General features: G+C 40.7%; 1 protein-coding gene across 3 annotated transcripts in view; it reads right to left on the bottom strand.

Annotated features, from left to right (window-relative positions):
* AFG3L2 (AFG3 like matrix AAA peptidase subunit 2) overlaps positions 1-26,092 on the bottom strand; it is a 72,243-nt gene that overhangs the window by 13,131 nt on the left and 33,020 nt on the right. For all 3 annotated transcript variants that reach the window (XM_068126649.2, XM_068126650.2, XM_078785823.1), the window contains one exon: positions 10,772-10,924. In XM_068126649.2, the coding sequence (XP_067982750.1) occupies positions 10,772-10,924 (153 nt within the window). The remainder of the gene's footprint in view (positions 1-10,771; positions 10,925-26,092) is intronic.

Below are 26,092 nucleotides of genomic sequence, written 5' to 3'. Positions count from 1 at the left end.
CAAATCCAGATTATGATGATATTGTGGCGGACACGAAAGCTCACTGGCGTGAGGGCATCATTCCATGCACCAAGTGGGCGGAGGCCACGCCCGAGGGGTAGGCGTGGCCGCGGGATATACACCGGGCGCGCAGCCCGGAGCGCTCCAGTGCAGATGAGTGAGCAATGAATAAAGAGCTCGATGATAACCAAAGTGTTGTGGCCTACCTTTATTCAACGTGTGTGCTCCCGCACCACATTGGTAACCTCCGACTGGTTCAACCGTAGTTGAACCACCGAACGCGCAATGGCCATCAACGCGATCAAGCTGCCGGAGTTCTGGGAAGCGCAGGCTGACACCTGGTTTCTTCAAGCCGAGGCCCAATTCCAGCTACGGGGCGTCACGGCGGACGACACAAGGTACGTCTACGTGGTCGCTAGCCTTGGCTCCGGCACGGCCGCGCGCGTCGTGTCCTTCCTCCGGCACCCGCCGGACGAGGGCAAGTACGCGGCGCTCAAGCAGCTGCTCCTCGATACGTTTGGCCTCCCAGAGGCCGACCGCGCCGACCGTCTTTTGCACCTTCCCGCCCTCGGCGACACACGCCCGTCCGCCCGCATGGATTACATGCTAGCCCTGCTCGGCGACGGCCGCGCGGATTTCCTGTTCCGTGCTCTCTTCCTCCACGCGCTGCCTGTACAGATGCGGCTCGCGTTGGCGGGGTCGACCATTACGGAACCGCGGGCCCTGGCCAGGGAGGCGGACAAGTACTTCGCAGCCCACGACGCGCGGCCGGCATATAGCACGGCCGTCGTGGGTCCCGGCGCCGCGCACAGCGCGGGTGGTTCGGATCCTTCCGAGCACGGCGTAGGTTTGGCGGATCGCCGCGTGGCATGGCGTTCGGATCCTCCCGAATACGGCGTAGATTTGGCGGATCGCCGCGTGGCATGGCGTTCGGTTCCTTCCGAGCGCGGCGTAGGTTTGGCGGATCCGTGCGTGGCCGCCGCCACGCCCCGCCCACCACCGTCGTCGCAACCGGTGCGGCGACCACCACCGGGCCAGACCTAGTGCCATTTCCATGCCAGGTTCGGCCACAAGGCCAGGTCCTGTCGCCCGCCTTGTACTTTTGGCAGGTCGGGAAACGACCAGGCCGGCGCTCGCTTCCTGCCATGAGCGTCGGCCATACTGGCAGCCTGTTGTTCATCACGGACACCTTATCCGGGCGCCGTTACCTGTGCGACACGGGAGCGCAGGTGAGTGTCGTTCCCGCCGGTACGTCCGACAAGCAGTCCGCGGGCCGGGGCCCCACGCTGCTTGCCGCAAACGGTACGTCCATTCGCACATACGGAAAACGCTGCCTTTCTCTGCGGTTCGGAGGGCAGGTTTTCCGATGGTCGTTCGTCACTGCCGACGTGCCTATGGCACTGCTCGGCGCGGACTTCCTGTGTGCCAATGGTCTACTGGTGGACGTCAAGCACAGAAGGCTTGTCCAGGCTGAGACGTTCAGCTCGCTCGCTTGCGCGCTGCCCGCCTCGTTGAGCAGCTCCCGGAGCGGCTCATTGAGCGGCTCGCCGAGCGGCTTGCTGAGCGGTTCGGTTCCGGCCAGGTTCATCTGTACGCTTCCGGCAGCGAACGAATTCACCCGCCTCCTCGCGCGTTTCCCGGCCGTCACGCGGCCCACCTTCTCGGCGAGGGCCGTCAGGCACGGGGTGGAACACCACATCCCCACTGCCGGGCCACCGGTCTATGCCCGGGCACGCCGCCTCGAGCCAACGAAGCTCGCCGTAGCTAAAGCGGAGTTCGCTACGCTGGAGCGGCTCGGCATCGTGCGGCGCTCCGAGAGTGCTTGGGCGTCGCCGCTTCACATCGTGCCAAAGCCGGGCGGGGGATGGCGACCATGCGGGGACTACCGGCGCCTCAACGACGCCACCACCCCCGACCGCTACCCCCGTCCCCCACATCCAGGACTTCTCCGCCCGGTTGGCGGGCATGTCCTTCTTTTCGAAGGTGGACCTCATACGCGGCTACCATCAGGTCCCCGTCAGGTCGGAGGACATCCCAAAGACGGCGGTCATCACGCCGTTCGGCCTTTTCGAATTTCTTCGGATGCCCTTCGGTTTGAACAATGCGGCTCAGGCGTTCCAGCGCCTAATGGACAGTGTCTTGCGCGACTTGGATTTCGTCTACGTGTACCTGGACGACATCCTCGTCGCCAGCACGTCCCGCGAAGAGCACCTACACCATCTCCGCACGCTCTTCGAACGTCTGGGCCAGCATGGCCTCATCGAGAACCCCGCCAAGTGCCGGTTCGGCGTTGCCGACATCGACTTTTTGGGGCACCGCGTCACCAGGCACGGGGCCGTCCCCCTACCGGCCAAGGTGGAGGCGGTGAAGGGGTTTCCGCGCCCCGCACGATGAAGGGGCTCCAGGAGTTCCTTGGCATGGTAAACTTTTACCATCAGTTCCTGCCCCGCATCGCCCAGCTCCTGCGCCCCTTGCACGAGGCCCTCCGGGGCAAGCCGGGCAAAGGTGACGTTGCCTGGACCGAGCAGATGGACGCGGCGTTCGCGGGCGCGAAGCTCGCCTTGGCTAACGCCACCATGCTTGCGCACCCGGCGCCCGATGCACCGATCGCCCTCACCACTGACGCCTCGGACTACGCGGTGGGCGCGGTGCACGAGCAATGGGTGCGTGGTGTCTGGCAACCGTTGGCGTTCTTCAGCCGGCAGCTTCGCCCGCCCGAACGCCGCTATAATACCTTCGACAGCGAGTTGCTCGGGCTTCACCTGGCGGTCAGGCACTTCCGCCATCTGCTCGAGGGCCGTGCGTTCACGGCCTTCGTCGACCACAAGCCACTGGTTTTCGCGATGGGCAAGGTCGCCGAGCCATGGACGGCCCGGCAGCAGCGTCACCACTCGGCCGTGTCCGAGTACACGACGGACATCCGGCACGTCGCGGGGAAGGACAACCCGGTGGCGGATTGCCTTTCCCGGTCCGTCGCCCACGCAGTCCACCTTGGCATCGACTATGCCCTGATGGCGACGGACCAGGCCGCCGACCCCGGCGCCCAGGCCTTGCGGACCGCTGTCACGGGCCTCCGCGTCACCGAGGTGCCGTTCGACGGCGCGGCCCTCTTGTGCGACGTCTCCCTCGGGCGGCCTCGCCCCATCGTGCCCGCGGGCTGGCAGCGCCAGGTTTTTGACGCCATCCACGGCCTGTCCCACCCGGGCACGAAGGCCTCCCAGAGGTTGGTCGCAGACAAGTTTGTCTGGCATGGCCTCCGGAAGGCCGTCCGCGGCTGGACCAGGACGTGCCTCGCGTGCCAGCGCGCGAAGGTGCACCGGCACACCCAGGCCCCATTGGCCCCGTTTACGGTGCCGGCACGTAGGTTCGACCACGTGCACGTGGACCTGGTGGGACCTCAGCCCCCCTCGCGGGGCTTCACCCACATCCTCACCATGGTGGACTGCACCACCCGGTGGCCGGAGGACGTGCCTTTGGCGGCGACGACGGCGGCGGACATCGCGCAGGCGTTCATCGCCACCTGGGTCGCCCGGTTCGGCGCCCCCTCGGACATCTCATCCGGCCGCGGCCCCCAGTTCACCTCGGAGCTCTGGGGGGCGGTCGCGCGGGGGCTCGGGGTCCAGCTGCACCGAACCACGGCCTACCACCCCAAGGCCAACGGCCTGTGCGAGCGGTTCCACCGCTCGTTGAAGGCCGCGCTCCGGGCCACCCTCCGCGACGGCGGCTGGGTCGACAGGCTCCCCTGGGTCCTGCTGGGCCTCCGGACGGCGCCCAAGAACGACTTGCGCGCATCCGCGGCGGAGTTGGTCTTCGGACAGCCGCTGCGGGTGCCGGGCGAGTTCCTCCCCGACCCCACAGCACCATGGTCCGCGGCGCAGGAGCGCTCCGCGCTGCAGGAGACCGCCCTGAGGTTCGCCCCGGTGCCGACGGCGCACCACGGGCACCCGCCTACGCACGTCGCCCCGAAGCTTCGCACCGCGGAGTACGTCTTCGTCCGGCACGACGCCCACCGGACACCACTGCGGCCCCCGTACGACGGGCCTTTCCGCGTGCTGGAGACCGGGGTGAAACATTTCACCTTGGACATCGGCGGCACTCCCGACCGCGTCTCGGTGGATCGCCTCAAGCCGGCCCACCTCGACGTGGACCACCCACCGCCGGTGGCTCGGCCCCCGCGTCGGGGCCGCCCCTCTGCGGGCGGACCCCCGGCACCGCCCAGGCCCGCCGCCCCCCGGTCCTGCGCCCATCCTGGGTGCAACCGGAGGCATCCCTGCACCCCGGACACCGCCAGTCGCCAGAGAGCGCTTCGGCCGGGTCATCCGGTTGCCCCGCAAACTGGCCCTCCAGGTGCGCGGGAATTCTGGGGGGGCGCGTGTGGCGGACACGAAAGCTCACTGGCGTGAGGGCATCATTCCACGCACCAAGTGGGCGGGGGCCACGCCCGAGGGGTAGGCATGGCCGCGGGATATACACCGGGCGCGCAGCCCGGAGCGCTCCAGTGCGGATGAGTGAGCAATGAATAAAGAGCTCGATGATAACCAAAGCGTTGTGGCCTACCTTTGTTCAACGTGTGTGCTCCCGCACCACAATATGCTTCAATTATGCAATGATAATCGGTCATGTTTCCAAGGCAAGGCACGTTTGAGTAGGCCGAAACAAAATGGCGGAATGGAAACAAAAAGAAAGTTTAAACAACTTAACAAGATGCATTAAAAATAACTTAATAACAACTCAAAATCTGAGCAAGAACAATTCGAAATTTTCAGCGAAATTTATATGGGAAAAGGGAAATTATAATGCGTTCTAAAGGCAAATTATAATGGGTTCTGAAGGGTATTTATAATTGGGTTTTGAAGGGCAATTCTAAAGAGTTATACAAAAGAGTAATACTAAAGAGTAATACTAAAGAGTAACACTAAAGAGTAAAACTAAAGAGTAATACGAAAGAGTAATACTAGAGAGTAATACAAAAGAGTAATACTAAAGAGTAATACTAAAGAGTAATACAAAAGAGTAATACTAAAGAGTAATACAAAAGAGTAATACTAGAGAGTAATACAAAAGAGTAATACTAAAGAGTAATACCAAAGAGTAATACTAAAGAGTAATACTAAAGAGTAATACTAAAGAGTAATACTAAAGAGTAATACAAAAGAGTAATACTAAAGAGTAATACAAAAGAGTAATACTAAAGAGTAATACAAAAGAGTAATACTAAAGAGTAATACAAAAGAGTAATACTAAAGAGTAATACTAAAGAGTAATACTAAAGAGTAATACTAGAGAGTAATACAAAAGAGTAATACTAAAGAGTAATACTAAAGAGTAATACTAAAGAGTAATACTAAAGAGTAATACAAAAGAGTAATACAAAAGAGTAATACTAGAGAGTAATACGAAAGAGTAATACTAAAGAGTAATACTAAAGAGTAATACTAAAGAGTAATACTAAAGAGTAATACAAAAGAGTAATACAAAAGAGTAATACTAAAGAGTAATACTAAAGAGTAATACTAAAGAGTAATACTAGAGAGTAATACAAAAGAGTAATACTAAAGAGTAATACTAAAGAGTAATACTAAAGAGTAATACTAAAGAGTAATACAAAAGAGTAATACAAAAGAGTAATACTAAAGAGTAATACAAAAGAGTAATACTAGAGAGTAATACAAAAGAGTAATACTAAAGAGTAATACTAAAGAGTAATACTAAAGAGTAATACTAAAGAGTAATACAAAAGAGTAATACAAAAGAGTAATACTAGAGAGTAATACTAAAGAGTAATACAAAAGAGTAATACAAAAGAGTAATACTAGAGGGTAATACTAGAGAGTAATACTAAAGAGTAATACTAAAGAGTAATACTAAAGAGTAATACAAAAGAGTAATACTAAAGATTAATACTAAAGAGTAATACTGAAGAGTAATACTAGAGAGTAATACTAAAGAGTAATACAAAAGAGTAATACAAAAGAGTAATACTAGAGAGTAATACTAAAGAGTAATACAAAAGAATATTTCTAAAGAGTAATGAATGAATGAATGAATGAATGATCATTTTAAGGCGATGCGGGGTGAGCCTTGCGGGCCCCATGACAATCATGGTTCCCTGTTTTGAGACAATGTTTTTATGGCCGGATGCCCTTCCTGACGCCAATTTCTAAAGAGTAATACTAAAGAGTAATACTAAAGAGTAATACTAAAGAGTAATACTGAAGAGTAATACTGAAGAGTAATTCTGAAGAGTAATTCTGAAGAGTAATTCTGAAGAGTAATTCTGAAGAGTAATTCTGAAGAGTAATTCTGAAGAGTAATTCTGAAGAGTAATTCTGAAGAGTAATTCTGAAGAGTAATTCTGAAGAGTAATTCTGAAGAGTAATTCTGAAGAGTAATTCTGAAGAGTAATTCTGAAGAGTAATTCTGAAGAGTAATTCTGAAGAGTAATTCTGGGGGGTTCCAAAGGGTAATTCTAATGGGTTTTAAAGGGTAATTCTAAAGGGTTCTAAAGGGTCATTCTAAAGGCTGATTCAAATGGGTTCTAAAGGGTAATTCTAATGGGTTTTGAAGGGTAATTCTAATGGGTTCTAAAGGGCAATTCTAATGGGTTCTAAAGGGTAATTCTAATGGGTTCTAAAGGGTAATTCTAATGGGTTCTAAAGGGTCATTCTAATGGGTTCTAAAGGGTCATTCTAATGGGTTCGAAAGGGTGATTCGAAAGGGTGATTCGAAAGGGTGATTCGAAAGGGTGATTCGAAAGGGTGATTCGAAAGGGTGATTCGAAAGGGTGATTCGAAAGGGTGATTCGAAAGGGTGATTCGAAAGGGTGATTCGAAAGGGTGATTCGAAAGGGTGATTCGAAAGGGTGATTCGAAAGGGTGATTCGAAAGGGTGATTCGAAAGGGTGATTCGAAAGGGTGATTCGAAAGGGTGATTCGAAAGGGTGATTCGAAAGGGTGATTCGAAAGGGTGATTCGAAAGGGTGATTCGAAAGGGTGATTCGAAAGGGTGATTCGAAAGGGTGATTCGAAAGGGTGATTCGAAAGGGTGATTCGAAAGGGTGATTCGAAAGGGTGATTCGAAAGGGTGATTCGAAAGGGTGATTCTAAAGGGTGATTCTAAAGGGTGATTCTAAAGGGTGATTCTAAAGGGTGATTCTAAAGGGTGATTCTAAAGGGTGATTCTAAAGGGTGATTCTAAAGGGTGATTCTAAAGGGTGATTCTAAAGGGTGATTCTAAAGGGTGATTCTAAAGGGTGATTCCAAAGGGTGATTCCAAAGGGTGATTCCAAAGGGTGATTCTAAAGGGTGATTCTAAAGGGTGATTCTAAAGGGTGATTCTAAAGGGTGATTCTAAAGGGTGATTCCAAAGGGTGATTCCAAAGGGTGATTCCAAAGGGTGATTCCAATGGGTGATTCGAATGGGTGATTCGAATGGGTGATTCTAATAGGTGATTCCAATGGGTGATTTTAATGGGTTCTAAAGCGCAATTCTAAAGGGAAATTCCAAAGGGAAATACTAAAGGGAAATTCTAAAGGGAAATTCTAAAGGGAAATTCTAAAGGGAAATTCTAAAGGGAAATTCTAAAGGGAAATTCTAAAGGGAAATTCTAAAGGGAAATTCTAAAGGTAAATTCTAAAGGGAAATTCTAAAGGGAAATTCTAAAGGGAAATTCTAAAGGGAAATTCTAAAGGGAAATTCTAAAGGGAAATTCTAAAGGGAATTCTAAAGGGAAATTCTAAAGGGTAATTCTAAAGGGTAATTCTAAGCTAAAGGACAATTCTCAAGGGTAATTCTAAAGGGTAATTCTAAAGGGTAATTCTAAAGGGTAATTCTAAAATCTAAAGGGAAATTCTGAAGGGTAATTCTAACAGGTTCTAAAGTTGTCAGCATCTGGAAGTCCTGTGACTTGCATGGACTGCACACAAACTCCCAAACTACAACATTTCCTTCAGGCATGGTGCGATTTTTTTTTGTCTACATAGTCGAGGCTTGTGGAAGAGGCAGTATTGGTACAATGAACGGATCAGGAAGTGACAGGACAAGAGGAAGGTGAGACAGTGGGTAACACCAACAGCAGAGTTGAAGGCCAAGATAGAGACAGTCTTGGACAAAACAATAGGTGTGAGGAGGAATGAGGGAAGGAGAGGATGCATAGGGTGGACAAGATGGAAAGAGAAGGAAACTCTTAGGAGGGAAAACTGGAAATTTGGGGGTGCGAGGGGGGGGGGGGAGGGGGGAAAGGAGATTAATGAGGGTAGAAAAGATTATGGTTTGGGTGTTGGGTTCTGATCCGAGATGGTGATTAACAGCTGTCTCGAGGACCTGGAGGGAATAATGAGATTGACGAGAATGTGGAAGTTGGTACCACAGGCAGGAAAAAAAAAAGAGTAACAAATAATAAATGAGTGGAAGTGAGCACCAATCCTGGATTTAGTTAGCTTTACCAGAAGGGGATCGATGATGGATCGCGTGTGCCTGCAACAACCAGGGTGTGGAGTGGGGGGGGGGGGGGGGGGACAAACCATGGAAAGAGCAGAGGGTGCAAGGACCGGAAAGGAAGCAGAAGAGGACAGACTACAGACCTGTTTGTGATGGCGAAGTGATCGGCCCATCGACTCAGCTTCATCGTGGGACATTTCAATAATCTTGAAGTACATTGAACATGAACTTTTGATTCTGTCAAAGTGACGGATAATTTTGCTCGTAATAATAATAATTACTATTAATAATTACCATTATTATTGTAATGATGAGATAAAAACAATTGCATGAAAAAATCTAGGCTCACAAAGGAGCTATACAACAGGGAGCAGCAGCTTCACAGATGGATAGGGGATCAAAGAGAAACAAGTACAGATACATTCAAAGTACACCACCCCCATGCCAAATAAATAAATATCGTCCAGTGCGGTATTGCCGGGCCTTAAGCGCCCGGCAATACCGCCGTGCAGCTCATAGAAACTGTATTGGGAGGGAGAGGTATGCAATAATTGATTGATTAATTGCATAATTAAAATCAACAAATAATGATCAGCCAATATTTTCTTAATCAATTGGCTAATAGCATACCTAAACCACCAGTGCTTCATCCAAAGCTGCAACTTTTAAAAATTAATTAAATAAGTCATTAATCAAAAAATATATATATATTTGATTGATCAATAACAAAAATTCATCGATTAATTGATTAATCAATAAATCAAAAATATCCTTTATAGCCACATCACTTGGTCACTGTCGTGTCCAAATATCAGCTTCCTAGCTCAAAAAGTGGCTGATATATTGCCCAGATGAGAAAGAAAATAAATAAATGATTAATAATGAAAATAAATAAATAATAATCATAAAACAATTAAATAATTAATCAATTGGCTAATATAATACCTATTAGTATACCACCGTTTCACCGCCAATAGAATACCGCCACCGTTTCATCCAAATCTGTAACTAAAAAAAACAAAAAAACAATTAAATCATTAATGCAATAATTAAATAAATGATCGATTAATTGATTAATCAAATCAAAAATAGCCTTCAGAGGTAAATGACTTGGTCAATGTCGTGTCAAAATATCAGCTTCCTCGCTCAAAATGTGCCTGAGATAATGCTGCCCAGAAAAGAAAGGAAATAAATAAGTACTTATGAATAAATGAATGAATGATCGTTTTAAGGCCATTTTTCCCCGCTAGGGCGGGGGTTAGCCTTGCGGGCCCCATGACAATCATGGTTCCCTGTTTGAGGCAATGTTTTTTATGGCCGGATGCCCTTCCTGACGCCAACCCTTGGTCACCTTTTACGATGCGCAGGGATACGGTGTACCTATTCTAAACCGGGGTACACACCGTGATCATTCATCCCAGCAAGCTGGTACTCAATTTGCCGACCTCGGAAGGATGACAGGCTGAGTCAACCCCCCTGGCGTTAATTCAGCGATCGATCGGGCGATTAATCGATAATAATTAACTAATCAATTAATTGATTAATCAAAAAACAAAAAATATCGTTTTTGACAAAGTCCTTGTTCACTATTGTGCCCAAATTTCAGCTTCCTAGCTCAAAGGATGGCTGAGATATCGCCCGGACAAACAAACAAGAAAACAAACAAGAAAACAAGAAAACAACCAGAGTGAAAACTGAGTACTCCCTTTCAGCATGCGTCATTGCCAGACCCACTTCGGTGCCCGGCAATGACGTTATGCAGCGCCTGGAGATGGCATAGGAAAGGAGCAGTGCACAACAAGAAAGAAAGCAAGAAACCGAACAAGTTTGCAGATGAGAGCAAATATATCTTGGCATTGTGAGTGAATGTAAATTGGACTGAGATTCAATTGCGAATTTGGCAAGCTGGTTGCATCATTAGTTAGGGGCAGGCTGGTGCCACTGATGCAGTACCCTGAAAATTAGGGTGAAAAATTGGAATTTGGCCAGGGTGCCATCGATAACTAGTCTACTCTTCATTGAAAGACACCATGGGATATTTTAACACCACAAGCAATGGCTAGCAGATGGCTCCTGAGCTCACCATCCATTTGAGAGATGGCACACTCATTAAAGCAACACCCTGCTTGTGAAGCACCGGTCTGACAGTTTCTATTCAGGTCATTGAATCGAACACAGGCTAGACAGCTAAAAGGAAAGTGTGCTCCCTCTGCGCCATCCCATCAACCCATCATACAAATTTCCTGCAAAACTCTCAAAGCATAATTATGGAGTCATTTAACTACAGGGTCTAAAACTTGTACGAGGACAAATGGATTTTAAAAGGTCTTACATTTCCACTCGCCAAGAAGCTGTTGACAAACTCTTTCCAAGTGATCTCATGGCCAGGTGTGTAGAAAAAGAAGTAATAAGTCACCGCTGTCCAGAGCGCGATATTTGCCATAACATGGAACCGGAACTCTTTATCATCCCAAGGGAACTCACCCTAAACAGTGTGGTTGGAGGGAAGGCAGAGAGAGGTGAGACAACATCAGCAAATGATAATAAGATGAACAAGTACTCAATCTGAAACAATAACCCGAAGATGTGGTTTCCAAATCACACCAACAAAATAAAGAGAAAAACAAAAGTAAATACTGGAAAACAAGGATGAAAGTCCTCATTGAGGACACAACCACTTAAAAACAGAACCTTAAAAAAAGCAACATGTACATTTTACATAGAAATATAAATAAATAAATAAATATGTAGATAGTGGAGATGGTAAAATGTATGTATATAAATAAACATATACTTCAAGGTGGTATGTAGGTAGTGGCGATGGTAAAGTCCATATAAAGATTGTTGCGCAGTATTGGCTCGATGTGTGGTCTTTAGCCAGAGTTATGCTTCTGCGTCTGCGAGTCTGCGAACATGCACAGGTGTCGCCCGCAGAAGCCCGCATGGGCGTTTGCCAACATACTTGCACGTAACATTAACACGTGCACTTGGGGGCAGTGTCGCATTTACTAAAACTAAATAATGTACAGAAAACGAAGAAGAACCCAGAAACGGAAACCCATTTTCACCCTGGCAAAAGTGTAAACAAAGACGTGCTCGTTGCATTGTTGTGGATCAATTTGTGTAGCCTACAGAAATGGATAGGAGGATATTGAATGCCTTAAGGAAGAATTTAGTTGGCTATGCTGTGCTTGAGGATCAGTTGTGGCAATATCTACGCTGAAACCCACAGAAGAAGGCACAAAAGGAGATGGTCTGTGAGGCTTCCGCACATATCCAGGTCAGATGAGGAGTCATACAAATGTTTGTATTTACCAACCTCATCTGAGAGTCGCTCCTCAAACTGCTCCATTGCTATTCTCGGTTTGAATACTTTGGTTCTTTGTTTTAGTTCCGTTTTGGGTCTGGGCTCAACCCCCAATGCTACCGGATATACTTCCCTGCTCAACCAATCAGCGTTTGTTTGATGCACACCACCACAGCTACGCACGCCGTTTACATGCATCTTCACAGAAGCATAACTCTGGCTTTATCCTGTATAAGAGCAGTCTGTTGCAGATTTTCGCAAAGATACAAGTTAGGCTGATTCCACAATAATTCTTTGCAACACTTAGAACCCCTTTCTTTGGGAATGGTACGATTTCACTCTTTGACCACTGAATTGGAATATCCCCAGACAAGGCTCTGTTACAGATTTCGAGTAGCTGCTTGTCGAGTGCACCACTTGTCCAAACCTCGGGTGGAATTCCGTCAATACCCGAGGCTTTGTTGATAGCCAATAATTTTGTTACTGTTATTAGTTCTTTCATTGTGAAGTTTCCTGTGTCACTTGGCAGTATCTCACTTACAACTGTATGAGTAGGGGCTATGATCAGAGTTGGGGACTGTCCTAGAAGGTTTGCAAAGTGATCCTTCCATTTTACAATCCTTTCGGTAGGATTGCAAGTTCCAAGTTTCCCCTGGCTACTATTTTTTCTTCCAGTAATTTCGTTTACCACATGCCATACTATTTGTGACTGATTATGAACTGCCGCAGATGTAATTTTGATGATTTTGTCCCATCGGTTTTTCACTTCCACTGTGTACGCCTGAGAAATTTAATCGTTGTTCAGCTTACTCCAGTTGTGCTGTGGTGGGTTTTTTTTTTAACTTTTGATGTTTGTTTGCAAACTTGGTCTTACTTTAGTAGTTACTATCCGATGATCTGAACCTACCGCATGGAAGCTGCTGTACGACTCACATTTCATGGCACTGTTTTTCCACTTTTTATTGATAAGAATGTAATCCAACTGTGCTCAATGTTGGGTGGTGTAAGTGAAAGCCCAAAGTTTACCTTTCCGTTTTTGGAACATATTACTCTTAAAAGTAAGTTTACATTCAATCATAAGGTCTAATAAGATATCTGCCGTTCCTATTTGTAATATTGTTGAATGATATCTCACTCAGCTGGACCAAGTTTTGCATTCATATCCCCTCCGACTATGATGATGTTGTGTTTCGGTACGTCGTTTACAAGTTCTGTAAGCCGATTGAAGAACGCTAGTGCATCTTCTTCCGATGATACATTGGTCAGACTAACACGATATTATTGTTGCTTCAGGATTACCATTGAAGATTGCTGCCATTATGCGACTATTAATAGACTTGATGGTATTCAGGCTTTTACATGCAGTGTTACTAACAAGTAGGCTAACGTTCAGGGTGTTTTTGGTGGCCGAGCTAGTAACTAAAGTCCACCCTTTTCCTACTTCTTTATAACGGATGTCAACATCCTCATGGTAAATACAGTGTTCTTGAAGGCAGATTACACTGATGCAGAACTGTTCCGCATGTGCAACAGTTTCTTTGATCTTTTCCAGTGAGCTGTGTCCGTGTGTTGAATGTTGCTACAAAGGTGGGATGTTTACATTTTAGAAGATGCTGCTATTTATAGTGTCGTTTTTGTTGTTGTTGTTGTTGTTGTGGTGGTAGTTGACCAGTCACTGACTTTTCGATCCCAGCCTGGTTGCGAACCGGGAGACGTGGCCCTTTTTTACTTGCGCAACAACTGATGCAGTATGGTAGAGAGTTATGGTTTTCTATTGTCATAATTAATGTCTTTCGGTTGCTAATTATACTCATGTGGTCACAAGTTCTACGTGAGTACGCAGTATTCTTTTTGTCAGAATTTATTATCTTCATCGTTGAAATGCTGGGTAACACGTCTTTCTGATTCACCATTTCAACTACTGAGGCCCTGCTGCCGACATCAGGATTTTTGGCATTGAGGTTTACTCAAGGTTTTGACCACTCTTCGTCTGTCCCCCACCCTCCGAGCTGCCTGGTTAGGTTAGACCTGCCCAGTATAGCTCATTGGGTCATCAGGGCACACAAACTGCTCCATGACTGTCAACGTAATAGTAAATTGAAGCGACGAAGTTTCAGTTCAATATTAGCAAATACGTCACTTTATTTGGGTGGTGTATAATGCTGCCACATTCGGTGCTGAAAACCCCCCCCCCCCCCCCCCCCCCAAAAAAAACAATGTGCATGCATGAAGCTAAAACGTGTGTACAGCTTATGCATATATAATACATCGTGGATATATACCTGGGATCATTCCACTTGCATTGGGACATGGACTAACACCCAGGCCTAGGGCCTGAGGCCGACAGCAATCTGTGCTGCTTCATGTAATGGTGGCACATGATTTTAATTGGGGCGCGGTCAGGCCAGCTGTCCAGCCAATGCGTGTAAAGCAATGTTCGGTGGAGCTCGGCGATTGGTCAGTAGAAGTTCACCATTGCTGGTGCGTTTGGTGTGCTGGAAATTTTGGTGCACTTTTTAAGGAGCATGGGAAATCAGCTTTTGCTGCACCAGCAGCATCTCGACAGAGGCGGTCAACATTTGGGCCCTCTCGGGAGCTTGGAGAAAGGGGGAAGGTCTGTTTTCGCCTCATGCCCTTGGCGCCTTCGTCGGCCGTCGCCATCTTGTTCACTCAGGCGCTGGAAGGGCTGAACTTGACCAGCGCCACCACTCACTGAAGATACCCCTTTGGAGACAGATAAGGCCGGCACGAAAAGGAAGCATTTTATTTTATTTTAGTTTCCCCTGTGTGCATTTCTGTGTCTGATGGAGGATCCTCAAAGTAGGAGTTTCAATTAGTTTTTACCACAAGTTTATTTTGTCTGATTTAGTCTCATTAAATTCATTATTGTTGCATTCTATTTGTTGCGTTGTTTATTCATTGTGGGTTTCAGATTAAACCCGTGTGCTTCGTGTAGATAAATGTCTCGCTGCCTTCCGTCCCGTGCGCGCCATAAAAATAACCGCTATACATTATTCTGCCGTTGCCCTCGGAAATTAAGGACCATTTCGGCTTTCCGTCATCCAGCGGTCTTAATCGCTGGGTGACATGACAATATGTGAAAGGGTATGGGAAAAAGTCTAGAAAAACACAGGTGTGACAGACAGACGGACAGAGAGCAAACCTATAGTCCCCTCCGGGTAGGGGACTAATAATATAATTCAAGTTGACACAGATGTAGCGATTGCAAACTGTATATGAATTAATAAATATTTTAAGGTGACACGGAGGTAGCGGTGATTGTAAACTGAATACAAATAATTAATTTATGGTGATACAGAGGCATAGTAGGGGTAATTGTAAACTGAATATAAATAAATAATTAAAGGTGATGTGGAGGTAGTGGTGACTGTAAACTCTATCCAAATCAATGAATAATACAAGTTGTTATTGCAGGTTGGAGATTGGCAAGATGTATAGAAATAAAATAAATAAATAAAAATTAAAGGTGTGTGTTGGTCATGCAGATGGTAAAATGACATAAATAATTAAAGGTCGTATATAGATGGCATTGATGATAAAGTGGATATGAATAAGTAATTAAACATTGTACGAGGGTAAATCAAAATGTAAAGGGAATTCCGCTGAATAAATTTTAATAAAAAAATTCCCTTTACTTTTTGATTTCCCCTGGTATATTGGTAGCAGTGATAGTAAAGTGTACAGTCACGTGAAAAAGTAAGTACACCCCATGTAAAGTTTTGACTTTTTCAACATATTTCAACATACAGCTATTTGATCTTCATTTCAACAATACTGATAGATAAAGGTGATATAATAGTAGTGTAATAATGTTGCTTCTGGGACACCTCCGTTTAACATGGGAAATCCCTATCTAATGTCATTTACCCCCTTGTCTTTTTCAAAAATCATAAACACCTCTATTTCTCCCACCCTCATCTTTATGAACCTTTTGTCTGTAGTACCTATCCTTAATGTTGTTCATTAGACCACTCAAACACTACAAATATTTGTTTTCTCTTATAGACCTATCATCCTTCTTCTACATATCATCTGGCAGATTAATCTTTGACCCATTCACTTCCATATTAATTCTTTCCCTCCCTCATTGGCCCTAAACACCTATATTTCTCTCACCCTGTTCTTTACGAACCTTCTAACCTTTTGACATGTTATCCTTATTCATTAGACCACTTAAACACCTGTGATCCTTCTGACCTCATGGACCTTTTAACCTTTTACTCTTAATATCATCTGGTGAATATAACCCACTCAAACAACGACCCTACAAATATTTGTTTATGCGTGGGAAATAATTTAATTCTCTTGCCACTCTCTTCACCATCTAATATATTAACAAAAAATATGTTTGAGTTTGGTTCTTTATTAAGATATTTTAACTGAGCTAAGATAAAATGGTAAACCTCCCTCAATGTTCTTATTTGAGCGCCTCCAGTGCCACATACCATTTTTAAATTAAAGTATATATTTTCCTGACAACCATCAAAGTTTTCCGTCCACTCAAAAATATTTCCATCTTTTTTACCCAATTCACCGGTATTTAAATTAATTCTCTTATTTGTTTTGTGAATTTTTTTACCAGTTGCCTTTTCAATTATACCTATTTGATATTTTTCACATTCATTATGTTTTCCATTTATATACCAAGGTTGATTACACCTCCACTCTTTAGTCTGGTTGATACTTGGTTCTATCATTTATATAATAGTAAAAAAGGCGGCGGTAGCCCGTTAAAATCCCCAACCCCCCCCCCTTTTTAACTTATCACTTATATATATCTTATCACTTATGTATATCTTATCACTTATATATATATCTTATCACTTATATACTTATATAACCATAAGGGAGACTATCAATTCCATTTTCTAAAATAAACCTCTTATCATCAAAAGCCCCCAATGCTTTCTTATTTATCTCTTCTGAATATAATTGATGTTTATAACTTCTTATTCCATTAATCTTTCTAAACTCTTCTTTCTTTGTTGTTAAACAGTTATAATAATCCTTAAAGTTTATTGTTTCTTTAATAACATTTTTCTTTACACCTTTTAACTTCTTATCAGTCTTTTCAACGTTATTCACAATGTATTTATAAGCATAAGCCTTAGACCTCAATCCCACAAATTCACTCATGACATTTCCTCCTAATTCATCCTTGAACTTTCCAATCACCTTTTTATTTTTAGAAGAGAACAACTCACTCTCTGGACTGTAATTACTCGTGTCATAGATATTAATGTCTCTTTTCATGTCTGAATAAACATCGTTGGTATTAATTTTCAAAATAAAACTATCTGTATCCATATAAAGTAGATTAACATCATTTTGATATTTCTTCCTCAAGTTATTATAAAAGTAATCATACATTAATGACTTTGATAAATCAAGAATTGTTGTCCCAATATAAATAGGTTTGTTCATTTCAATACTCTCTTTAATCAAATGGATCGCACAAAAGTTCTCAGTAAAGACCTCAGCTCGAGTAAAACTCGGTCTATTAATTAATTTTGATGCTTGTTCCCAAGATGTTGATAATCTGATATTTTGTCTTTTCCTCACATTCTCCATAGTCTTACCAAAGACCGCATTATTCATCAATTTATAAAAGTCTTTCTCAAAATCTGTTTTTGACTCTGTTCTTCTTTGTGTATTAAAATCAATGTACCCCTTTAACCAATGACTTTGATTGAACTTTAGAACCCTATGGATCTTCTCTACTCTTAGACCTTTTGATAAATATTGTCGCAAATTTCTTTGGTGTAGAACATAATTTTTCTTGTTATATAATGTAGTAAGTAATTTTTCTGTTGATTCACCTATATCAAACGATCGTTGATAATCACTCAACCATTCTTTCTTTGGACTTTCTTTCTCACAAGCAAATGGGAGATCTTTGTGTAGGTTATGGAGTTCCTCTGGATATTTTAAATCAATTTCAAAATAATAACCAACTTTTTCTTCATCCAATTCTTTTTGTGTAGAGATACATACATCTTGTAAAACGTTTTTGTAGTCTTTTTCCTTTACCCATCTAAGTTTTCCATAAGGAAGAGCCTGAGACATTGCCCAGCCATACAGGTTGTTTGCGTCATAGTACATCAAGTAAGAACTCTCTTTCGTTGGATCATAATTTGGAAGATATTTGTTATTTGCTTTTGCGTATCTACTCGAGCAGACTTGTGAAATTCCACCTCTTTTTGCCTTTTCAATCATCAAAAGCATATCAACATCGGTTATCAAATCCAAATCTTGTTTTGTCATTTTCAACATCGCACTCCAGGCCAATCCAGGTGCTGTGTAGTAGTGAGCAGGATCCAATCCATATCCAGTGCGACAAACAGATCTAAAGGCTTCAAATACATCGGCCAATAAAAGCACATCAGTTTTGAGATACAAATCGTGATACTCGCCAAGATTCCTGATGTTATATTTTTCCCAAACATTTTGTGCGTGTACATAATCTTTATCAGATATATTACTGTTGTTTAATTTGTTATAGAAATTTTCTTTTGAAGGAAGTTGTGTTTCATTGAATCTCTCAAATGAGTCCATATAGTCATAGGGGTAAATTCCCTTTTGTGTTAGAAAATCTTTATCTAAAAAATACTCTGAAAGACATGGAAACTCTTTTAGATTTTGAACCAAGTTAACCAATGGACTTGCCATGAATTTAAATGTATCAAGAAATCTGATATGAGTAATAGGAGATGTGTGAATTGTTTTTGTGAATGAAATGTATTTCTGATCCGTGTTTGGAATTGCTGAGATACTTCCAGAAGTCTTTGAGAGTTCCTTGATAAATAGATGTGTATCATAATGAGCGTTGTTATGAAGAAAGACAGGAATGAAAGAGGGGAGTTGATAATTAATATTACAACTTTGATGAGCCAGACCTCTATATTTACCAGTGAGATGACAATGGTCTCTAACCTTTAGACCTTTACCAATTTTCTCCTCACAAATATGACAGACATTGTTTTTTATAAATTCCCTTTTTTCTTTACTTGTTAAGGACATTGGTTTATTGGTTTCTCTCATTATCTTGGTTAATCGAACACAGTCTTTTTCTAGTCGTTTCACAAACTCCTCTGGGGTATTTGAGCCTCTATACATCTCTAACTTGTTATATTTATCACCAACGGATGATTTGATATAATAACAAAAACCACAAGGAGTATGTTTTTGATATTTATTTGTGTATGATTCTTTTGGATCTGGAGAAGCAGTATCAATTTTTTCTAAAATACTTTCAAAATCAGCATATATAACAAATGGATGTTTGATCTTTTTATTTTCATCTTTGAATGTGATCTTTGAGCCTTCTTTAGGCATATTGATTACCGTTGATTTATGTTCGCCACAATAATTTGAATGTTTATCTAATCTTTCTTGTGAATTGAAGAAGTTAAGACAACGCAAACAAATATATATTTTATTTGTTCTCTTACAGACTTGTGGTTTTATTAATTTAGCAATATCTTTGATGTATGTATAATGTGAATTTTCGTCTGAATTAAAATATAGAAGATTAATATGAGTTTGTTTACAATTGTCAGAAAGCTTTAAAACCTGAATGTTGTTTGTTTCTGTTAGACCATAAACATTAACTGATAAATTATTCATCTTTTCAAATTTAGGAATATCATTTAAAGTCATCGGAAACTTTAGATCTTTCGTATTTAATGTATTCTCATATTTTTTATAATGAGATACTCTTTCATCATGAAAATGTGGAGGATGTAAGTGTGCTAAAATAGACCAGAGAAAACATTTATTGTCTTTATTTTTGATATTGATAACTGCTTTTCTATTTTTGATAACACTGGGTAAATCAATGTAAGAAGAAGCTTTTAGAGGATCTGATTTAAGAATATGAATGTCTATGTAAATAATTTTTCCTATATTGAATCCACTTCCTACGATTGAATTATCCACATCTTGCTCTTGTTTAATAAGTTCATCATAGACTCCTGATGTTTTAAAATCTTGATATGAAGATATAAAGTGTGGCTCAGTTCTCATGTATGGTGCATCTATAACTCCTTCATCCTTTGTCATTTCTAATTTTACTCCCATATAAAATTTAAGTGGTTTCATTTCCTTTAGTGTTTTTTCAATCAACGTTTGAACAGCAGGTTTAACTATTTCTACAGCATCAACTATAGACTCTGGTTCAGGAGGTTTGAAGTTAAAGACTCTTATTTTAATATGTCCTTTGAATGCTCCATCAGAGTTTTTAGTTGTGATAAAATTTGATAAATGTAGATTTGTTTTAAGATGTATTTTGAAGCCTTTCTTGAGGATATTTTTATTACATGTAGAACAGTGTTTTGTTTCAGGTGGAAGAGGGGAAAGTTTGTTTAAAATGTTGTATGTATGTTTTGCGGTGAGAATATGTTGTTTATAATATTTTACTTCCTTCTCGCAAGTATCACAATAAACCATATTTATAGCGTGAGAAAACGTGGTGTTTTATATATATCACTGTGCTTAAAATAAAACACTTTTGAGCTTTACAGCTCCGTTTTATATATATCGCTGTGCTTAAACTAAAACACTTTTTCACTCAGAATCATCTAAGTCATAACTATCACATGAATACTCAGAATCATACTCAGAGTCATCAATAAAGCTACTCTCATAACTATCATTTGAGCACAAACTATTAGTATCATAACTATCATCTGTGTTCAATGAAATACTATCATCACCATCGTCCAAGTTCAATGAAATACTATCATCACTATCGTCCGAGTTCAATGAAATAGTAAAATCTTCACTGCTGTATTGACTCATATTTAATTAGCAAGAAAAATATTCCCATCAATATCTATATACTTTCTTTCATTAACAGATTCAATCTCTACAATTTTTATATCAAAAGTTATCTTTAAATAATCTCTAACTATCATAGAACGAAATGACATTTCACCAGAAATATTAACATCATTCATTTTACTTAGATCTACACCCTTTGGATTATTAAAGAAAATACAAATGTCTCCTCTAGAATTATTAATGGTCTTATCATTCTTTTTCAAAGTATCGTGGTCAATCACTTTTTCAAGCTTTGAATAAATTGCCAGGAGTAGAGGAGAAACTTTTGTTAGATTTACTTTAATGGATGTCTTTCCAGGTATAGTTAGAGCTCTTCCTTTAAATGAAATAGAGGGGCTCATGTTATTTTCCATAACTGGTTTTACCCAAAAATTTCCATATTTATCTTTGTTCAATTTAACATCTTTGACATATTTTTCTATATCTTCCACCGAAGTAGAGATTGATTGAAATTTGTCTTTTGTGCTTTGAAACATTGTATTTATTAATGAATAAACTTGCGTTTAGTTTAAGTAAAAATTTACCACATAAATATGATAAGTTCTGAAGGATATTTAGAATTTCCAGACTCTCCATATGATAAATTAGAGAATTGTCCGGCTTGTGATAGAGTGGGGCTTAATGATGAGGATTCATATAAACAATGTTTATTCTGTGATTATATTCTAATTAATGATAATAAGAAATATAAAAAAACATATAACTCTTTTAAATTAGAACCAAAAATGAATTACTTTACAAGATTAATAAGAGAGATGAATGTTAAGCATTATGGTGATAATACACCATTTCTTACAAGGAAAGAGACTCTTTGTATTGAGGAAATGTATAAGGGTTTAATGATATTTATTATTCAAAATAATTTTAATGGAAATGTTAATACAAGATACTACATAAATAAAATAATGAATTATTTTGAAATTAAACCCGAACTCAGGATAAAATATAGAGTTTCTAAAATAGCTCAAAAAAAGTTGGATGACTTGTTTTCCAAATATATAAATGAATGATTTTTTACCCGTTTGGGAAAATAAGATAAAATTTAATAACCATAAAAACATTCCAAATTCATTGAGATGTCTAATAGTTGGTTCAAGCGGATGTGGGAAAACCTGTTTACTTTTAAAGATGCTCCTTGGTCCTAATTTTTTAGATTATGATAATTTAATAATTTTTACAAAGTCAAGTTTTCAACCCGAGTATCAACTACTCTCACAGGGTTTTAATGCAGGTCTTAAAAAGGAAGACATTATCGGTTTATTTAAACTTCAAAACAAACTGAATGATTATAATATTGAAGATATAATACAATTATTTTGTGATACACAGAAATCAAAATCGAAACCCATAACTTGTATTCTCAGTGATAATACGGATGATATACCTTCACCTCAAGATTTAGATAAATCAAAAAAGAATCTCGTCATCTTTGATGATTGTGTTAATGAGAGAAACCAAACAGTAATGGATAGCTACTATACAAGAGGGAGACATTCTTCTTGTAATTGTATATATCTTAGTCAATCATATTTTCAACTCCCTCGACGCTCAATAAGAAACAATGCCAATACTTTTATTTTATTTAAGTTAAATTCAATAGATGTAAATAATTTTTGGAGAGATAATTGCTCTACGTTATGTAGTAAAAAAGAATTTGAAAATTATATGAAACACACGATTGGAAAATATAAATATATTGTTGTGAAACAAGATGAGATACTAAATGATATTTTTCAATAAATAAATACAGAAAATGAATACCGAAGAAAGAGAAAGAAAGTTTAAGGAACATCAACAATTAGTTTCAAAAGTTGTTAAACAACAGGAAGAGATAAAGAAGAAACGGAGACAGAAACTAACTGGTGAAGAAGCCTTTGAAAGAAAACAAGAGAAATTCTTTAAACCACTTTTGAAAACTCAACACTCACCTACAGTTCCCACGGTAGAATTTACTCCGAAAAAACTTCAAATGCTCAAAGATTTTAGTCAGATAACAAAACAAGAACTTGGTGAATTAGAATATGATGACGAGGGATTATTTCGGAAACTTGAGGAGGTAAATCAACCCCCTAATTATGTTGTGGAAGCTCTTCAAAACAATGAATATTCGGCGGGTTCAAAAACCAGAGCAGGTCTCATTCCAACAGAAGAACCAGCAGTGTTTCATCTTGTGGAAGAAAAGGTATTGATATTTAATGATGAATTGATGTTCTTGAGTTCTACTCAACCAAATGTTAAATTAACTCCAAGATTAATGTTTCTTCTAACAAACCCCGGATTCAGCGGTTCAAAATATTTTGAGGAACCACTTGATATGGAAAGAGAGGAAGATAGGGTATATATTGAGTTGTTAAATGCACTTGATTATGGAGTTTCTGTTGCTGGTAAAAGTAAGAAGAATGAGAAGGAGAAACATATTATTGATGCTTTAAGTAAACTTGGTTCAGGTGTTAGTTTTCTTCCAAATGACCCATCACAATTAGTTAATAGGCTATTATTGTTGTTAGGTAGTAAGAAGGCTGGAAACAACAATTGTTTTAATGAATCCTCAGCCATTTTAGATCAGTTGATGAATATGAAAATAATTAATAAATGTCAATACAAAGATATTTTATTAGATATTAAATAAGATGAGAAGCACAATTCTTAGTTTTAATTTCACAACGAGCGATTACACAGCTTCATTCCCTTACCCACTACAACTTGACCCCCTTACCTCATATGAGGCATCTTTATTGTCAATGGAAACTTATAATACCTTGTTTAATATCACAGAGAAAAACAACAAGTTTAGTTATAATCCAGGAAGTGGATATAAAACTATAACCGTTTCACCTGGAGCTTACGAGATTTCTCAAATATCTTCAGAAGTCTCTCGCCTTATGAAAGAAAAAGGTGATGAACCAAAAAATATTGTAATAGATATTCAAAAACACACTTCAAAATCAACTATTAAACTTAAAAATAATTATAAAGTTGATTTCACGATTGAAAATTCGTTTAGAGAGCTATTGGGTTTCTCTTCAAAAAAGATTGAAAATAACGGGACGTTTTACAGTGATAATGTTATCCAAATATCCTCCGGTATAAATTCAGTATTAATTCATTGTGATTTGATTGATGGTGCTTATAACGATGGAATAAGAACAAATACAATATTTTCATTCAGTGCATACTCAACCCCGATTGGTTATAAATTTAATATGGAACCAAAAAATCTTGTCTATTTACCTGTGTCAGGAAAAACCATATACAGAGTAAATTTTAGGATAACCGACCAAGATAATCGTATGATATCCTTTAATGATGAAATTATATCCATCAGAATTCACCTACGTGAAGTTTTTCAATAAATAAATAATGGTTATTGTGAGAAAACACGAGTTGGGAAAATATAAAATAATTACAGGGGAGGGCATGTTCCTTTCACCAGACTATACAAGGTATGTGGGTAGAGGATACTATAAACCTAAGAGACAACGAGGTGTAGGTCATCAATTTCGAAATAAAGGAGATGGGATAATTGATACTCTAATGGGTATTGGTTCAACCATCCTTAAACATAAAGACCTAATTGGTTCAACTGCTTCTGCCGTGGGCTCCGTTGCGGGTGCTATAAAGAGTATAAAAGATGCTCAAAAGGAGTCTCATAAATTACAAGCAATCAAAGAAATAAAAAAAGGTAAAACTCAACTATCTTCACAAGAACGACAAAAAATCATTAAAATACTTGGGTCAGGGTTTCAACAATTTTAATGCTATATAAATACAAGTATGGAAGCGATTGATAGTATCTATGATTTGGATGATACGATTATCATTTCAAACTCCACTAAAAAGGAAGACTATTTTAAGGTAAATGCTATAACAGGAACAGACTGGAATTCAAACGGAACAAAAAGTTTTGAAATAAATAATCAACAAACTTACTTGAATATAGCTGATAGTTTCTTGCTGTGTAAATTTAAATTCACTAAGGCTGCGAATAATACTAATGCTACACTCGTAAATGATTTCTTCTGGAAAATGTTTGACAGTGTCCGCCTGTATATTGGAACACAAGAGGTTGAAGCGGTTGATTATGTCTCTGCTACATCTGAAATGATGAAATTTACACTATATTTGTTTAGTGATAGAATGGGTAAGGGAGCTGTTGAAGGTTTTATTCCTGATATGTCAACGGGTACAAACGCAGACCCTGGTTATAGTCAAAGGAAGTCAATGTATAATGATGAAACAAAAGCAGTGAATAGTTTTACCGTAGCAGTACCTCTTAAAGGTATATTTGGATTTTGCGATTATGATAAAGTTTTGTATGGTCTTAAAATTAGATTTCAACTACAAAGGAATGATAATGTAAATAGGTTGCTTTTTGGGGATGAAAATGCTTTTGGAGACAACAATAAATTTGTTATTAATGATTTGTGTTGGTATATCAGTGAATATACTCCTAATCTTAAAACGGAAGAGATGTTAAATAGAAGACTTAACTCAAAGAAACCGCTAAATGTATCATACCTTAAAAGAAGATGTCAACACGTTAAACTGGAACACACTACCTACACTTGGAATTTGGGTGTTCTTCAAGGAAAGCCACGATACCTCTGGCTCATTTTTAAAAAACCAGATGGAGAGGACGGTACTAATAAGAATAATGCGCTGAGTGATAATGCTAAGGTGAAACAACTTCGGGTTTCTCTTGATGGCACATTTTATCCGCGAGATAGATTGGAAATTGATTGGGAAAAAAATGATTATGCGGAAGCCTACAAGTCCTACCAAAAGGTGTGTGAAAGTAATGGTAATAATGATCCTATTTTGGATATGGTTGCGTTTCAAAAACTTTATACAATCTACGCAATTGACCTGAGTTCTCAAAAGGAAACTATAAAGTCTAATCGAGTGGATACTTCTCTATACATTGAAAGAGGGGAGAGTGAAGAGGTTAATGCATATTGTTTGCTTTTGGAGGAAACAGAATTACAGATTAATACAGATAATGGTGTTATGATTAATATCACATAGGTTTTTTCTCATAAATAAATGGTTGGGGTATATGTTAATCAAATCAATCTTAATAAATTAACATCTTGTATTCAAAATCAAAAGCCTTGTATTATTAATGTTAATACAATTCAAAGAAAAGGAGCTGTAAGAATTGATGTTTTACTCACACACACACAAGTAAAAACACTAAATGATGTTGGATCACTTAAAATTAAAATGACGAAACCTATGTTAAAGAAATATTCAATAGATGAGTCAAGAGGAGGATTTCTCCCGTTTCTAATTCCTTTATTTGCTGGTTTAAGTGCGGCGGGAGCATTGACTGGTGGTATTTCAGCAGCGGTAAAAACTGCTAACGAAAGGAAGGCACAACTAAAAGCTCAAAAAGAATTGGAAAGACATAACAAGGAGTTGGAGAAACAAATTAGTGGAAGTGGTGTAATTGTAGATTTTGCTCAAAAACTTGAAAGTCTACCT

This window comes from Myxine glutinosa, chromosome 10 (assembly GCF_964187855.1).
Source record: "Myxine glutinosa chromosome 10, kmMyxGlut1.1, whole genome shotgun sequence".
Lineage (NCBI taxonomy): Eukaryota > Metazoa > Chordata > Myxini > Myxiniformes > Myxinidae > Myxine > Myxine glutinosa.
The sequence above is the reverse complement of the archived record's forward strand: the minus strand, read 5'-3'. Positions and strand labels throughout refer to the sequence as shown.